At 54.1% G+C, this 17,683-nt stretch overlaps 3 protein-coding genes across 3 annotated transcripts; 2 read left to right on the top strand and 1 right to left on the bottom strand.

Annotated features, from left to right (window-relative positions):
* Nucleotides 1-221: 221 nt before the first annotated feature.
* Nucleotides 222-2,841, top strand: J7T55_010903 (uncharacterized protein; the record flags this gene model as incomplete). Its single annotated transcript, XM_053135464.1, has 6 exons — nt 222-353; nt 526-1,407; nt 1,480-1,510; nt 1,578-1,633; nt 1,914-2,004; nt 2,093-2,841. 6 exons carry the CDS (start codon nt 222-224, stop codon nt 2,839-2,841), a joined length of 1,941 nt encoding a protein of 646 aa, XP_052986861.1.
* Nucleotides 2,842-12,841: 10,000 nt separating this feature from the next.
* On the top strand, nt 12,842-13,087 carry J7T55_010902 (uncharacterized protein; the record flags this gene model as incomplete). Its single annotated transcript, XM_053135463.1, has 1 exon — nt 12,842-13,087. The coding sequence occupies one exon, from the start codon at nt 12,842-12,844 to the stop codon at nt 13,085-13,087; it is 246 nt and encodes an 81-aa protein (XP_052986860.1).
* A 722-nt stretch (nt 13,088-13,809) lies between these two features.
* Nucleotides 13,810-14,222, bottom strand: J7T55_010901 (uncharacterized protein; the record flags this gene model as incomplete). Its single annotated transcript, XM_053135462.1, has 2 exons — nt 13,810-14,036; nt 14,144-14,222. The coding sequence occupies 2 exons, from the start codon at nt 14,220-14,222 to the stop codon at nt 13,810-13,812; spliced, it is 306 nt and encodes a 101-aa protein (XP_052986859.1).
* Between the last annotated feature and the right edge of the window lie 3,461 nt (nt 14,223-17,683).

Genomic DNA, 17,683 nt, shown 5'->3' with positions numbered 1-17,683 from the left:
CGTGACCTTGCCGTCGCTCCAATACGAGGCTCTGTACCGCCATCACTTGCTTCCTCACCTCAATCTCTATCTCTCACCGCACCCGCAAATCCCGCATGAAATACAACCCCCGTCTCGACACCACAATCTGGGCCTGCAACAGCCCAGACCTCATCCTGCCTGGCCAAGCCTAACATCCAGCGGCTTGCTCGAGCCGAAAATCGAGCTTTCGTTGGCCTCACATGCAATCGGTCTTGCTCGAAGTGCTTTCTCTCGGCAATTGCGCGGATGTCTCGCTCGTGCTCGATCAAGCAAATACATATTCCACCAACCTCGAGCAGCTGACCACTCAAGATAACCCGGAGACTGATCCGGTGAGTGGGCGACGAGCTAGATATGGAAGGGGAATCTCAAGCCGGGTCTGGTTCACCAGCGTCAAGTCCTCAGGCTTCGGGACCCAGTACACTGTCGCGCACGCAGCGAGGTGCCATTGCCGCGCAAGCCTGCGATACCTGCCGGTCAAGAAAGCAAAAATGTGACGAACAGAGACCCAAGTGTGGTACATGCGTCAAGTTCAAGTTAGATTGCCGGTACCGAGAGCCTCAGCCCACGAAAAAGGACAAGACTCTCGTTGAGATTCTAGAGCGCATCAAATCCCTTGAAGGCAAGATAGACAATTTGACTGCCCAAGGCCTATCAACTGCGTTCCATTCCTCAATTTCTGGCGATGCGTTTGTGCAAACACCAGCGCCCATAGGAAGCATCGGTGGGAGCATCGCAAGCGTGAGCAGCAGCGCCTTTGTCCCTGCGCCGCCCTCAGACGCCGTGCTGTCGCCCGGGAATGTGACGCACTACAACTATGTCTCTTCGGCGCAAGCAATGCTCGGCTGGCCCGCCGTCCAGGAGCTGCTGAAAGATACCCTCCCAAGTGTGCCCGGTCGTGACCAGTCCTCTCTGACCGAACAAGACGGAATTTCAATACTACAAGGAGCAGGACCGCCATTGCCCCTAGCCGCAACCGGCTCGAGGCGGCGCAGTCGAGCTGCATCAAGTCTTGAATCTCCATCCTCTGCCGGCTCTCCATCTTCCACTCAGGTGTTAAACAGCCTGACCTGGGAGTCAGTTCAGGTCCTCACCAAGGCCTTCTTCGACACTTTCAACCTCCTGCATCCTATCGTCGACCGCCAAGCATTCATATCGACAACCCTTCCGGCAATCTTGACGAACGGACTCATGTTTGACGACAGTATCCAGTCAACATTGACATACCTGATCTTTGCATTGGGTGAGGTTGCCATCGACGCCTACTCGCGTCCTGGACGCGTAAAGGCACGCGTCACAGCCAAGCATCCTGGACTGGTATTCTTCAACGAGGCACGGAGGAGAATGGGCTTCAGTCTGACCGAGTGCAGTTTGGAAAATGTCCAGGTTTTCGCTCTCGCAGGGTAAAGTCCCTCCAGTCCCCTTTCAGCGAACTGGGCTCTTTCTAATGTCAACCAGAATCTACTACGAGACGTGCTTTTGCCACATGGTGAGTTGCCCTGTTCTCTTCTTACGCATCATTTCCAAAATTTGGGACGGCACAATAACAAAACCAGGACTTCTGGCGCATGACAATTTCTGCGTCTTCTGCTTGTCAGGCTTTGCTATCAAGGTATGTGAACCACGGACTCCCGCTCGGATGGCGTTGGCGTTGGCTTACAGAGGGAACAGCAATCCTGAGGAACTCACATCCGCGCGTGGGGATATTGTTAAGAGAGCCTTTTGGCACTGCTCGGTCATGGAGACGTTAGTCGATCCCAATCCTACTACCTACGCAGAGGGGACTCACAAGCTTTAGCTATTTCAACCTGGAATTAGGAATGCCATTGACTGGGCTGGACAAATACGAGACTCTGGTTCGAGTGCCAGACTTTGGGGGCCCAATCTCGCAGGAGGACTACATCAGTCATTTCCAGGAGCATTTTGCGTCCCAGATCGTGCTTCGGCGACTGTCGGCGGACTTCAACAACGTCCTTAGCAATGGTACGTTCACGAAAGATGTGACAGTATTTTTATGCATCCCATCTCGAGGTGAGCATATCTCGTGTTCAACCGGGCTGACCTTCTGCAGTATCGGGCTCGCCAGCATCCTCCATATCATCTTCCTTGTCACCTGCGCCGGCGATACCGGGCGCAATCAAGCCACTTGCTATGCAACTCGATCAATGGCGCGAGACTTTATTGCCCATGCACCTCCGCTGGGCAGAACCCGACCCTGGACTATTTCCGTCGACGACCCAGGGTATATACGGTGCCACAGTCTACGCGACGACCACACCCGTGACAGCACCATCGCCAGCTCCCTCTTCAGGCATGCCACCAATAACATCGGTCGTTTTTACAGCGGATCTCAGCAGCCAGCCGGTTGCGTATCCCTATGCAATGGACATCCAAATTGCCCTGCTCCGCACGCGTTACTACACTACAAAGCTGCTGCTCTACAGACCGTTCATCTACAAGGCGCTCCACCACCCAGACCAAATGACCAAGGAGGATGCGGATGGGGTTGCGACGTGCCTCAACACGTGCCTCAAGTGGCCCATCACCATGTCGCCTGCCTGCACGCGCAAGCTTCTGATTCCGTGCCTGTTCTTCTGGACACAGAACATCCTCGGCGCGCTCGTCATCTTGCATCTAAGTGATCAGGTGCCCATACTCGCGCGGATCAAGGCCAGCGGCATCTGTGGGGCAAGGTTCGAGGCCGACGCGCGCGAGACGGTCAGGCTAGGGCTGGAGTGGATTGGCGACCTGAAGGAGGTGGATCCGCAGGCTGAGTGGGCCTGGAGTATCGCCAAGGGGATCTTCGGCCTAAACGACTGAAGTTGGTTGGGTGTGTCCGATCGTAAAGTCAAGCGCAGACGGATGTCTGGGTGAGAACTGCGATGAGCTTCTCTGGCCTACGTGGCGACTATTGCCTCTGAAGGTGAATGCGATACCCGGCAACAAATACCGGCGAGAATCACTGCACGAACACTGTGCCACGCCAATGTCACTTACATACGGCTTTCGAAGGACCTGTGGCTTAGATGGCCCGGCAAGTTCGCGGCGAATTCATGAGCAAGCACGTCGGCATGGTTCTGAGCGGTTATGTAGATATGCCAGAGCCTGGTCATCTCGGACAGTTCTAAGAGGTGGAGACTCAAGAAAGAAGGGACGAAAGGAAGGTCTGAGGAAACCGGGAAACCAGCACTGGTGTCCTCATTAGCACCCTGCCTCCAGCATTGTCGCCCTTCGCAGCTTTTTCTCTGAAACCCGCACGAATTCTCGACACTCGCATCAAGCAGCCTTCTTCAAAGTGGTTATGATGATGCGAGTGTGGCAGAGACGGGAATATCTACACCTCCCGGGAAATATGCATCTTTCTACCTAGCATTTCATAGAGCGACGATACCATTAACACTTCAAAGCGAGCGACAATTTCAGTCTTCATTTCACAAATTCATAATATGCAAGCCTTGAAATCCGTGTTTCGCTCACTTCTGCCAAGTGCTCTGTCTGCTATATTCCTCCCGACGCGTTTCGGGGGCTTTCACGTGAATATACAGTGTTCTAATATTGATGTCCACCTACACCTCCAAAGAAGACAGTACTTGATGAAGCCACACATCGACCAAATCTTCTCACCGATGCCTTACTTCCGTCCGCTCGGCCCCCTCTTCCCGGAGAGGAAAGACTAAAGCCGATATCCCCCTTTCCCAACAGAATGACGTGCTGTCACATCGTGCGCGCACGCCGTTGGGGCTAAGGACTGAATGGCAGACCGGATGACACCCTAGCGCGGTAAAGAGCGAGCTATGTCTTCAGCACCTCTGATCATTCTGTGCAAGCAGCGGGGGCAACAAGACACAAGAAGCCACCGGGCTGATTGGCCTGGTTCGGCGTTTGCTCGTCATCACTTTCACAAGACGGCGGCAACACACGTACGCAGGCACATGATAGTCCTGCGTGTTCACCGAGACGGACGCCTCGGCCCGGGGACTAAATGATTTCCGGGCGGGGTGCCGCTGTGTTTGGAGGAATAACCTTCTTTTCTCTCATTTTTGGCTTTTTTTGTCCATGTGGTGGTTTCGACTGGGTGACTTTTATTTTAACCTTCGCGGGTGCGGCGGTCTAGACTGCGAGTGATATCGATCTGTGACACACTGATGCGCGGGTGTCACCGTTGCCGCCCAGGTACCTCAGTTAGGTTACATTGTTATCGGCTTTCCGCATCGGCACCACATCAGCTTCGCATCGCATTGTTAGGCACCGAGATCTCAGGGGGGGTCTAGTTCGGCGGTGATAATGGATGGATGGCTGGCCGGGGGGTTTATGTGGTTGTCACTGTGACGGTTGCGGTCGCGGTTGCAACTATATCTATGCCAGATATATTCCGGACGATTCTGTTACCTGGTCGGGAAATTGGGGGTCAAGTAGTGAGTGACGTCGCGGACAGGAGGGCACGCGGGTAATTTTTTTACTTTTTCTCATTAATTGTTGGCTATGTTATATTGACTACGCGTGGCTGGCCGGGATGTCACGCTCTGCCCACCTCGCCGCCAAGGTGCATGGCGGCATAGCTGCATAGCTGCTTCCGCCCATGACTGCTGGGGCAATTTTAGCGATGCGAGGGGATCCTCTCGTTCCGCGTGCGACATGATGCCACACAAAGATGAATCGGCTTGGCCTGGCCTGGCCACGGCAAGTGTTGACAGTGGCCCAGGAAGCGCCCAACACACCACTCACGCCAGGAAAACCCCAGTTCGGCGTACAGATAAACGTGAATATTAGTGAAAATCCCACGTCGTTCGGTCGGCGATTCGCTGGATCGCCGACGTCGAGGGGGGAGAGAGGGCGTCTCTCTATACGACGTCGGCAGAGAGCCACAGAGTCGCATACAGAATCACATTGCTTCTCCCGTTTCTCCCGCCATTCCGCGGAACCATCCCGTCTTGTCAAGCCGACGGCGGGACTCATTGACTCCAACTGGGCGCGTCCAGGGCCGCCTCGGGATCCATCATACCCAGCGTCAACCAGCGTCAATGCGGCGGCCGCTGTGCCTTTTTGGGACGACCGGTGAAGACATTGGGACGTTTCTGGGCCCTTTTTGTGTGGCCTGCTGGGAGCTGGAGGAGGGGCCGGAGGGGTCTGAGTGTCTGCGATGGTTGTTATAACGTGCGATTGATAAGAGGAGGCGCCGGGGTGGGGATGGGGGGTGAATGATGATGGGATGGCTTTGGGGGGGGGGGTGTATGGGACATTGGACCCCGGGCAGCATCTATGACTGACCGGCCGGCCCACTTGACAGTCCTGACAGTAGGGGCAGACGATGCACAGCAGCGCCAAGCACCATGGAACCTCGCGGCCGATCGCTGCATGCTTGCCTCGTATCGCAGCGCTTTGACGTGGTCCAGGGAAGCACAGCTGGACTGGCTGTGAAGGCCTGAGAGGGACGAGCGAGGGTTGAGGGCATGAGGGCCAAGTTGGGTGCAGCCTGTCCGGAAAACCGTTTTCTACCAAACTATGCAAGCGAGCGAGCTACTAGGGCCAGCGCACTCCGTACCGTGGTAGGGCGAGACTTGGAGCCGCGAACTACTGATGACGGGACAGTAGCTGCATACAACGGTTTTCTCTTTCCTTTCCCGGCTGGGCCTGGTGGCCTTTGACAGCTGTCAGATTGACGCTGTTGCATCAGTCGGTTCCTGGTGGGTGGGTGAGTGGGCTCCAGCCGGGCTGAGACTGAACTCTCAACTCCAGTCTGGGTGTCACGCTGCGTATTCCAGGTGGAGCAGCATCTCGGTGGGGGTCGTGAGACGTTTGGAAGTTTTGGGTGACTGGGCTACACCAGTTGGAGTTTCCCAGTCTTTCAGTTATCAAACTTTCTGTTCCATTGTGTGGGTGTCCCAAAGCGGGCTGTGTGTGGGTTTCTTTCCGCGTCAATCACCCTGAACATGTAAGTAGACTGACAACATTGAACGAGATTAGAGGACTGGGGCCAAAGAGAGGGTCCGCCGTGGGCTTGACACGTGGGGTTTGCTGGCGATCCGGGTTGTGAAACATTTTCGGCCCTCCGAGGCGTAAACGATATTTCGGTTTCTGGGAGGGGGCTCCCGAGCGGGAAGTTTCTTCGAGATCATTCTCACTGTTTGTAATTGCTTACTATGTAACCAACAGTGGATCAGGCCGATGTGGGTATGCGCAATAGACGGGACTAGTGAGCTAGGCTGGGCATTAACATGAGACTACTACGAACGCTGGCGGCCGTAACTTGTTCTATTCTAGTTTCCCAAGTCTTCGTTCCGTGTGTTGGGATCTGTGGTCTGCTGGTTCAACCGTGCGAGCGAGCTCCGGGTGTGCCAATCGCATACCAGTATTTCTTCTCTGTTGAGAGACAGTTTCACAATAGACCTTGTTTGCATTCTTTGATTACAGGAGAGGGGTCACCTGGGCCATTCCACTATGCCCTTGTGTGAAATCGAACCCCCTTGGATTTTATGCATCTCACACCTGCCAGATCATGCACCTTTGACAGCTGCAAAGCCGGAGATCTTATTGCCCTTACAGATCCCCCAATCGGAGGCAACATACGGCCTTGCCTCCCTGGCAGTAATCAACAGGGATGGGGGTGGTCTTTCCCCCTTGCCTTGCCGTCATGTGAAGTAGAGATTGTCGCGACTTTCGCACGCTGGATATCTACTATTCTGCGACGAGAAGCCACAAGCCTGTTGTCATGGCGTTTGTGCGTGACCAGCATGAACACACCATGTCTTCATATCATTTCCCGACACAGCACGCCGCATTATGTCGGGGAGGGCCGAGAGCATGATGCTTTGCTGGCGCGATAGGTGGACGTCCGAGGGGATCATGGGCTTTGCTTTTCCCTCCTTCACCGCGACGCTGCATTGGACGTCTACTGAAATAGTTCCGGACAGGGCGGTGAGCGAGGCGTGCTCCGGTAAATTGTTCAGCCTGGCTGGGAGTGATGTGATGTCTCGGGTACAGTGACACGTTGTCTCACAGATTCGTGAATGTCACGCCCGAACCTCCCGACATGCACGCCTGTCAATGAAGATGCCCGAGACATCCGTGTCAAAAAGCACAATCAATCATCGCCATTCGTGCTTGCCTTCGAGCGCGCTCGCGTAGGAAAATCACGAGCCTCGTAAGCGTGCGTATGGCACAACCTTATGCAAGGCATACATGGCTGGGCGGGCGGGCTGCGGCTGAGGTCCTCGCCTTACTTGGGCTTGGGCTTAGCTTGGCTGAAGTCTATGTGAGTCGTCGCCGTCACCGACTCCTCCTGCGTGCATATATTCGGCAGGGTTTAAGGCTGCTGGGCTGGCGTAAGGAGGGACGACGCAGAGAGTTTTGTTGCCTCATGCGATGCCCGTGTTACTCGAGAATGGGCGATCCCAGGTTGGCCAGGTTGGCCAGGTTGGGCCCACGCGGCTCCAAAGGCTTATTCCCAAGTCGTATGCATGTGTGTTGTGCGTGGTAGCATGGATGCTCGTATGGATGGTGGCACCATAGCCCGTCCCATGGACAACTGCGACAGATTCCCGTTGTTGTGTGCTGAAGCAGACATCAGACGAGGGTACCCACGCCCGAACCATATGATGGTCGCTAAGGGGTATGAGTAGAACACGCACTCCTTGCCGGACGAGGCAAAGACGCCGCCGCTGACGGTTGGTCGTCAGCCACAACCGCACTGGGATCAGACGTGGGACACTAAGTGTCTGCTAGCTCGGCGCCGGCCATGACGGAAGAGCATCCAGACTTTTTCGATGCCGGTTCCTGACAAGGCGGCTCTAAGTGTGGGGCCTGTCTCCTGGCGTGTCAACGAGGGAAATTGGGCCCAGTTGACAGACTGGGGACATGCTGGAGAGATAACGACAACAAGGCGAGCGAGCGGCGGGTATGTCTTCTGATAATGCAATGGTACGCCTTGTAGGGAAGGACGAGACGACAGCCGCGAAAAGTTCAAGGACTTCGGCTCCGACTAAAGGTCATGCCCGTTCGGATTTGTCCGAGCAGGGAAGGCTGTCAGCTGATTAAATGAGAAGCAGAGGGGACGTGGGTGTTTTGAAACGAAGCCCACACGTTGATGAGAAAGTTTCCAGCTGGGGATCCCAATACATCGCCAGAGAGCAAAGTGTCTCGCAGCTCGCGCTTTGTCTTCAGCGTCACCTTGGGGGCTTGGGGGTGGCGTTGGGCTCGCCGCGGTAACAGTCTGATGTTCAGATCTATAGATCGGGCCGTGTCCGAGAGGGGTGGTGTGCTGCTTCAGAGACCGGCGTCACGATGAATGCTACACTGAATTCGCTAGTGGATCTCGATTGGCTGCTCATCCTGGCATAGTATATGAGAGTGAGACTATTGGCCTTCTTCGAACCAGGCGGAACGTCCATAGTACCCCCGGCCCGGGATCATTCATCTGGGAACCGAATTCTCGAAGACCAGCTTCGAGACCCACAAGACATTCTCTGAAAGTCGTTGAGTGGTCTCCTTTCAGGGAACAGTCTACATGTGCCTGAGATGTCCAAGGATATACCCTCATGTCTTAGTTGCTGTAGCTTAGCTCAGACGAGGTGACGATGAGACACTGCTCCTCATGTGAAGGTTTTGCCCATCGCTAACCCGACCTGAGCATCCAAGGATTCCGGTTGGTCCTCATGGTCAGCTATCCGGCCAGGGAGAAGTGAATAAACAAAACGACGGTCAGAAGGCTAAATAATCTTCGCGCTGTTGGGGGTGAGAGGGGGTTATCAGAGCTTAGAAGCGAAGTGACGCGTGTGTGCCGAAGGATCCTGCTATGACACCGGGATGCCGATCGAAAAGTAAAATCGCCCGCTTTGCTGAAGCAAGGCATTGGATCGCCGAGGTACTCCAGTACTGTCCCATGTCCATCAAGGTGCCCATGGCCGGCCATTGGATCAATTACCAAGCAATTCTCACCGCCTCTCTCCCTTTTTTTTTACTTCCCGCGTATACTTTTTGACGCGTCTCATCGTGCACTCAGCTTCATTTGTCGTAGTCAATAGTGTGCGGTGTGTCATGGTCAAAGCGATAGCTTTGAGCACCGAAGGCCTGGCATTGCCTCCTCTCGCGATGAAAATAGGGTCGGAAGATACTTCCGACCTGTCACTTTCCCGGATGTGGGGGCTTGCGACGCTGGAAGTCGGGGGAGTTGATGCCGGGTAGTAGGGTGGTAGAGACTGGTTACCAGCAGTGAATTGCTGTAATACTTTTTGCCATGTGCGTAATGATCGAGCGTGGACTCAGTACAGGGCCGCGGTAGTGCCGAACCGAACCGAGCCGGGCTGATCTTGTCTCGTTGCGCCGCCGGCGATGGTGCTTGTTGATGTGAACGGTGAGAAATGCCAGGCTGGAGAAATGAGACTTCTAGAAGGTTTCCGGACTCTTCCGACGAGTGCCCTGGTGTCTGAGCCCGGCGGGACGCTGTCACAGCTCAACGGTCAAAGCTGAACGGCAGGGCCCGCCGTCCAAGATTGGTGAGTCTCCCGCTGGAGTCTCTGCCCAGATGCACGTCCTCTCTGGGCCTGGTGGATGAGTTCTTCAAGGGCTGGTCATCCTGGACTGAGGTAGTTGATGACATGGCTCATGGCTGCCACACGGATCCAGTCTACCATAGTTCTGTACTAAATAGCAGACTGATCGACTGACTGACGGACTGACTGACATGTTGATGGCGTACGTGCGTACGTGCGTGCAGGCGTACCATAGAAGGGCCGTTTCTGGTAGCGCTGGTTGTATGGGCGAGTTCATCCCGACGCACGTCGTGGAGCCCAACGCAACGTAGGAACTCCCCATTGAGGCTCCATCCGCGGATATGGCTGACGTGCAGATCATCAATCAAAGACAGGCAAAGTCTCCGCCGGAAGGGCGCATTGCAGGTTACACCATACCAAAGCAGGCAGTGGGCAGAACAGACGATGCACGCAGCCAGCTTTGCATCTGCATGTGCATGCGAGCTTGACCTGTCGTTGCTCGGTGAGCCGGGGCACAGTACCGTGGTAGCAGCCGGACAATAGCCCTGCATGAACATGTTACGGGCGGCCTGGCCTACTCCTTTGCAGCTGAGCAACTGTGGCGCTGCCCCGTTTTGACTTCTAGGCCCTGTGGTCCTTTTTCTCTCCCTTTGGGTTTTAATATGAGCACCCCAGGCTTGGCCGGGGCTGGGCAAGGGCATGCTCCCCTCCCAGGCGAACGGGCCTCCGCTGCTCAACAACTTAGTCGCCGGCTGTCATATATCGCCTGCCTTGGTGCCGGCCTGCGAAACCCTTTTGTGATATATCATCCAGGCCCAAACAGACTTCCAGGCCTTCGAAACCCACGCGACCAACATCGGAGTCGTAGTCACGAGATATGCCTTCTTGTCAGGAGCACGTCAGCAGAGCCGCAACCCCATTTTGGACAGGGATTACGAGCAATGGCTCGCCCGGATGCACAACCGGGCCCGCATACGCGATTGTTTCTTGGGTAAATTCGGCTAAACCAGAACCGATATGTGTGCATTCTTATCAACATGGTTGGTGATTCCTCGGAAGTGGCCCCCAGATGCGGCTCAAGAGATGCAAAACGTGATGTCTTCATAAGCTCGTCATCTGTGCACACAGTTGCAGAGTAGAGAAATAGATCATGTGTCTTCTAGTAGTACAGTGGCCTTGACATTTGGCTCCGGGACCAAGTCCTGTTCTGGACTGGGCCGATGCCGAGGGCGCAAGACCGATCCCGAGGGCGCCGTCAGGCTTAACTTAGAAATATGTGTCCGAGAAGGTGAGACTGAGAGCGTTGGTATTTCAGGTGTGTGTACTACGGTAAGGAGCGCACGATGAGGAGTGAAACAACTGCGTTGGGAGGGGCCAGAGTGGGTGGGTGCTGGTCGGACCGTGTCAAAACGCCGTCGGATTCAAGACCCAAAACCAATCAATGCCATGAAGGACGATGAGGTCGGGCGTCTGAGCTTCGGAGGAGCGACAGCACGTTCAGGTTGAGGTCGTGTCGACTATGGGGAGCCGTCCGTGCGACTCAGGGGGTAGGGCAGGGCATAGGGCGCTTCGGTACTTGCGCTATGTGAGCCGGATGTATCGGTGACCTGCTTGTCTCGTTGAGAGTTGACCACAACCCTCAGGGCAAGCCAGCCTGAAGACTACTGTAGGTTGATACGAAACGGCACGCGCTCGTGGATGGTTATGCGTGTCTTCAGCTTGCACATTGCATTCGTATCTTCATGTTTGCGTATACACGTATCTGTACATGAAGGTAGGATGACAGACGGTGTGAGATGTGTCCGACTCATATCCATGTGATTGTTCTGTTTACAGAGAGTCGCAAACGGTATCATTCTGGGGCACAAATGGATGCTATTTTTGAACGCTGTAGTTCAGTCTTTACTAGATAGAGTTCGTCCTGAGAGCCCAGCAATACCTACCTGAGCGTGGGGCGTGATTCATATATTGTAGTATCTTGGTGGAATGTCGCGTCGACAACGGATCCAGGTCTGCTGCTGTTTTGTCTATAACAAGACTATTGTATAGCGAGACAGGTCGCCAGGGATCTCATGTGCAGCACGCCTCGGTGAGGTCCGAATACTTATGGATCATCTCCATCAGGACTGCGGCGGTGTTTTGTATGTTTCCACCGCGATAGTGTCTTGCTCCATCTCGGTGAGCGAGGCGCGAGAGGCTGGTGTGGCGGGACTGGCTGGTCATGTAGCGGGTACAACATGCCAAGTACTCGACATGCACCCCACCACCGTTGGACCGGCTCGTTCGCTCGAGCCTCCACTAGCTACTCGCAATGTCGGGCAGTGTCTTCGACATCTGCTCCTCTCCTTTCATCACCCGGGTTTCCACTCCCTCCTCCCGCTGCATGTACCGCTCAAAGATAGTACTGTAGTCTGCATGTCCGTCCCTAGAAGCAGAAACTCGTCATCCCGAGAAAAAATTATGGATTAACCAAAACCCGCCACGGCTTCTTCTAACAGTAGAGGATCGGGCGGGAGGGCTTGCGGAAGGATCACCGAAGACAGTCAAACGTGAGCCGGGTTCCAATCCACACTTGAGCACCCTCCCTTGAACCCCAGCCGGCAGTCAACCCCGTTCGAACATTCGAACATGCCGCAGCTTTGCTGTCAGTGCTGTCAAAGCTCGCCCCGTCTTGCCCGTCCATGGGTCGATGACCGTCCGTTTTCCCGCTCCACCTTTTCTCTCTCGTGCCCAGGTGGGCAATTCCGATAGCAGGACAACGTCACGGCAGCCCAAAAGTACGCCGCAGCAAGGTATGGGAAGGAAATATGCAAGCATCCCATCGCCTAACACCCAGGACCAGGGAGCTGGGCGCTCCGGACAAGTGTCCCCGCGCACAGTCCCTATGACTTTTTGACAGTCTTGTCGTTGTTCTTCTACCAAAATCTGAGAATGCTGCGCTGCCCCTTTGGGCTCTGCACTGTCGCATCTTGACTGTAGATTCAATTTGGCCGTGGGCTCCTTGTCATCAACCGTTCGCGCCGCTCTCAGACGCGGACAAGCTGCCCATGCCCACTGTAACTTTGCAATAATACTCTTGCTGCCCAGTCCCCCCAGGATTTTTATCCCCCTTCTCCCCTCCCTCCCCCGTGTTGGGGCTCGAGTTGCTTTCTTGTACATACTCCACGCCCGTCACAGCTTCCTTTTCGCTTTTCTGGGTACAATTTCCCCCATGTCACATCCTTCATACCGGACTAGCCCCGTCTCGTCTTGGATATATCGGGACCCTGTCATCAGGCATGGACTGGCTCTACTAGTGTGAGTCGCAACGACTTCCGTGAACCGGCTTTGCGATGCCGCCTACCATCTACAGACTCATCGCCGCTGCTTCCGCACTTTACCGTCGCAAATTGCAGCAGTCCCTCTCCTTCATGCTGCCCAACTGGCTCAGAACCAGCAGCAGCAGCGCGCACGAGCGCGTCTATCAGACCAGCTCTCATCAAACACCCTTTCAGTCCGGGGAAAGCCTATTGTTGCCCTTGAGGATTTCGACACGACCCCGGGATCTGCGCACCAGGCTGGGCCTGGGTCGAGCTTGAGCTTCCCCCCTGCCGCCCCGTCCACCACCCTGGGAGATATATGTCAAGATCCATATAGACCGGGGGATATCGCTGTTGTACTCTTTCTTCTTCGTCCCATCAATTATCTAGCACCCCACCGCGGCACCGCCCTATTTTATCCAGACGCCTCTGTGTCACACACACTCTCACACCCTCCTACTTGGGGGATCCACCCCGTTGTGGGCAAATTCCAACCTCGTCCCGTCTTCGCCTCTGTTTATAAGTCGTGGCTTGACCACACCTGCCTCACCTCTCTTGTCACATACATCTCTCTCAAGCGCGCCGTGTATACGTGCAGCAAGCGATCACCAGTCACCATCAGCAACGACCCGCCCTCCTATACTCTCTCCCTCTCACCGTCTTGGCCTCTCATCCTCCCATCCATCCAACCTATATCCGGACGGTCCTCACTATTTCTCCAACAACTCTCCAGCAATCCTCACAAACTCAACCACAAACCACAGACGCAAACACTCTCTCACACCAGGATGTGTGACTTCACTAAGAACTATTACATCTACTCGTCGTGCCTCGACCCAGGCGCACACTTCTTCCGCACATCAGTCGACGGCAACAGGAAATTGGCCTGCCCCAAGGGTCCTCACGAGAGGTATATCGTCCAGCCAGGCACGTGCCCCCTTTGCTCCGGATGAGAGCCCTCTCCAGTCACGCTCTTTCACCACACATGGAGAATACGGGGATCACTCGGCGACAGCGGATTCTGGCTGGACCAAACTCAGGGAGGTCGATTTCATAATGGGTGCACAACATTCCACCGTGGCCGCGCAGGAAGGGAAAGCTCTTGCCTGGTCTGCGGAAGTCATCTGGTCCGACGACAGTGGCGCGTGGCCGTCTACCTCCTCGGGGCGGCCTGCCCGGGACGTAAATGACGAGTGGTGCACGGGGTCTCTGGATACTGCCTCGGATGCTGGCATGGGGGGAGGTGTTGTCCTTTCGTGGTCATGGACATCCTCTTGGCGTTGAATAATCCGACGAGGACGAATGTTGTGCACAAGAGACAGAGCCATCACTCACGGACTCGATCGACGGAGCCTTCCGATTTCTTCTTTGGCGGCTTACGAATGGGAGGTCCACGCCCTGCCGCCACCGACATCGTGGGTCGTGTCTCAGCCACTGCGACTAGATTCGCTTTAGGTTCAGCAACCCTGAACATCTCAGGCCATTCCTGGTGCCATTTATGGCTCTTTTCCTTCCTTTTTTCCCCTCTCTCTGTCTCTTCTCTTTGTCATGTATTTGCGGCATGGCGTTTTGGGGGTTTACAAAAAAGGGACTCGGGGTCAACCAAAAATAAGTTTTCCTATAGCGGTACGGGATCATTGGGGCTTTTATTAAGCGGGCGTATCGGTTTGTGTGTGCTTTTTTTCATTATCTTCTCAAACTAGATAGTATTCAAGAGGAATATCCAAAAGGGCAACCAATGTTTTCTTGTCATCGCAGTCTGTGACTGGGGACCTTGTTTGATTCTTCCGCCAGAGTGGAGAGCACATATGCGACAGAAAGGAGAGGGCCATGAGAAGAACGAATAAGGCTAGATTGAGAAAGTAATGAATGCAAAAGATCAGCAGATTGATATATGAAGTTGATGTCCGAAGACGAGCAAATTATTCATCCAAAGTGTGCTGTGACTAGTAGATCGGGCTGCTACAATTCACTACCTTTTATTCTAATTTGTTCAGTCTGTCACTGCCAGTATGTGTCGCAACCATGGTATGTTTTTAATACTCTGCTCGTAATTCCACTGGTGTGTCAGACTTAAGACGGTATGCAAAACCGAAAGCTAGCTGTGGAACGGCACACAGGCTACACTATGTGGAAGAATTAAAAACCATACTTTCCCACCGAGGAATAATTATTCTCCCTCCAGCTCAGAACACAATGAAAACTGTTCGGATGTGCATCCGTGAGAATACCACACCGTATTCTCCGGCAACGCGGTACACGTGTAACGAAGCACAGACAGATCACCAGCGCCAGGTGGGCAGTGTGATGACTCGTGGGCAGATAGATGGACTGGGACGACCTTGCGGTTTCTGCTGTCGCCTGAACATGTCATGTGCAATGTTACACGTGCGGAAGATCAAGCCGAGAAGGAGTGGGCCACCGCCCGGCGTGCCGGCCTGCCCGCCGCATAACAGGGCCAGGCGCATGGCGGCACGAGGCGATCCAAGCGGCCGGCCGGCCAGCCCAGGGCTGGGGAGACACAGGGAACAGTATTTCCAAGTGGCCGGTGCCGGGAGTTCCGAGAGATTGTGAAGGGCAAACGTGGCATTTCCCGGCTTGCGGTGAGCTGAGAGCTGAAATGAGATGAGAGTCGCCTGAGTCAGAAGCTATTTATTCTTAGAATAAGGACGTGACGGACCAAAAAGGTTTTTCTGCGGCTCCATCTGGTCTTCGGTCTTGCGTTGCCGTTGAGCGGGAAATTGGGCTGCAGCGGTGGATTTACTTCGCTCAGACCTCCGCAGCCGTCGACAGTTATGAGACGGAGCTTTCCGATGTCTGGAGGTTTCCACAGCTGTGTCCCCATTCGGATGCTTGCGTCGTCCGTTCTGGGATATTCCTACATAAGTGCTCACAGATCGTCTCGTCGGGGTTGTCGGAGAACTGTGTCCCGTCTCAGCGATGCTACTTCAGACTATGCGCGATGACAGCAGGTGTAGCACTACCTAGGCAAGGGCGTACGCGGAGTCCCTTAGTAACGTCTAAATGTATACATGATTCCACATTCTGTGTTGACCTCTGAAAAGTGAATGGAGTCTTTTTCAATTAGGATCTTTGGTCAGAAGGGTGTTTTAGGGTCAAATGAGGAGCGAAAGGCCTGTGTCGCTCTCTTCGAACGTGTTGCTGGATTCCCAATCTACGCCTATATCACACGTTTCAAACAGACATGCCGTTTCCAGTGCCGCAGCTCAGGCTGGTCAGCCCGATTCCACACAAACGTGACGAGTCGATAGCGTGTAGGCTACATATGTGGCTGAAAGCAAGGACTTGAAATTTAAAGATGGCGAGCTGCATGTCTGTCGCTTTCACTTCCATGACAATCGTGCATATGTATAATGTGTTGTTGAAGAAAGACACAGTGGCAACCTTAAAACCTGCGGTTGTGTAATGGCAACGCCTTCGGACTCCGAAACATACATACAGCCATCATTGAGTAACAAGGCAACATCAATCATAATTGGTGCGACTCCGCAGTGTAGCCCACACCTTTTCATGGTATTGCTTTTTCTTTCCACACAGACATGCTTATGAGACTCGCTTATGAGACTGAGACCCTCAGATAATTATGTGTAGACAACTTAAAGGAATGCTGCTATTATCATCTGCTATACGCAGGAGATGTATCATGTTTTCTCACAGTTACTGTACTCCTCAGCGACCCACCGTGTCCCTCTACCAACCATTTTTGTCAACCAAACAAAGTGCATGTCGTACGTGCAGGTGGTCACGCACTCTCATGAGCCAAGGCAGCTGACTCACGGCAAGCATATGCTTCAGTGACACATGTTGACACCTCTATGGGTCGTGAGCTCGTCCGACATGTGCAGCGAAGCGAGCAGGCTGTGCCTTTTCCAGCTACTGGTATAGCCCGCAGTGCCTGATAGAACTGCGGCATTATTATTTCCTGTGCATCCGTACTCAGATGCGGAGAATATTCATGTGAGAAGTTTTCCCCAATTGTCATTTTCAGCAATATTGGCCGAACACCGCTGTCGTGTGGGCGTTAAAATCGTTCATGATCTAGCTACTCGGCCAGGGGATTCTGCAGGAAACAAAGAAATTAGGGGGAGGGGGTGGCCGTATTCTGCCTCTCCCTCCTCGTGTGAGTCTAAGCTCCAACTCAATCGATAGATGCCAATATGTACCGCTCACGACTGAGACCTTGGTTGTCCAATATAATGGGTGACGCTAGCTGGTGATTCGGCCGCTGTGAGCCTCTGCACCACGATAAACTTGCTGCCTAGCTAAAAGATGGCGATGGGGTGACAGCTGGCATTGGGTTTTCTGAGGAAGGTTGCCACTAGCTATGTGGTTCCATAGCGTGCCAGCTTCTCCTCGTCTTCGATCGACCCAACCAAACAAAGCCTGCCAGTCGGTGGTCTGATTTCGCTGACTATCTAACTATGCGTCCTGCAGGCTCATTCACCGTAGGCACGGCCCGGAGCCACGCCTTAGGAACGTCGAGTCGCGACTGGCTTGCATTGGATGACACATTGAGGTTCGAGTTGCCATATTTAGAAGGCCCACGCTGTGGATCAGCAAGCGCAGAGGCTGAGAGGATACTTGGATGAGTGGAAGGACGAACATGGGCAACATTGTGCGTGGCACTATGCATACGAGAGAAGATTCCCGGATTCGCCCTGACGTGCAGGTATGACCCAAGAATTCATGACCCGCCAACCAAAGGTCACACACATGCGTACGTGTTTGCAAAATGTCGGCTCCACTTTCCTCACCGTGACATTCACACTTAAACAGCGAATGCACCAAGCCCGAACGGTAGCGAGGTTGATGTGCATATGCACCAACGAACCAAGCGTATCACTGATCTGCAGC

Source organism: Diaporthe amygdali (genome assembly GCF_026229845.1).
Source record: "Diaporthe amygdali strain CAA958 chromosome Unknown NODE_55_length_279518_cov_64_759621, whole genome shotgun sequence".
NCBI lineage: Eukaryota > Fungi > Ascomycota > Sordariomycetes > Diaporthales > Diaporthaceae > Diaporthe > Diaporthe amygdali.
The sequence above is the reverse complement of the archived record's forward strand: the minus strand, read 5'-3'. Positions and strand labels throughout refer to the sequence as shown.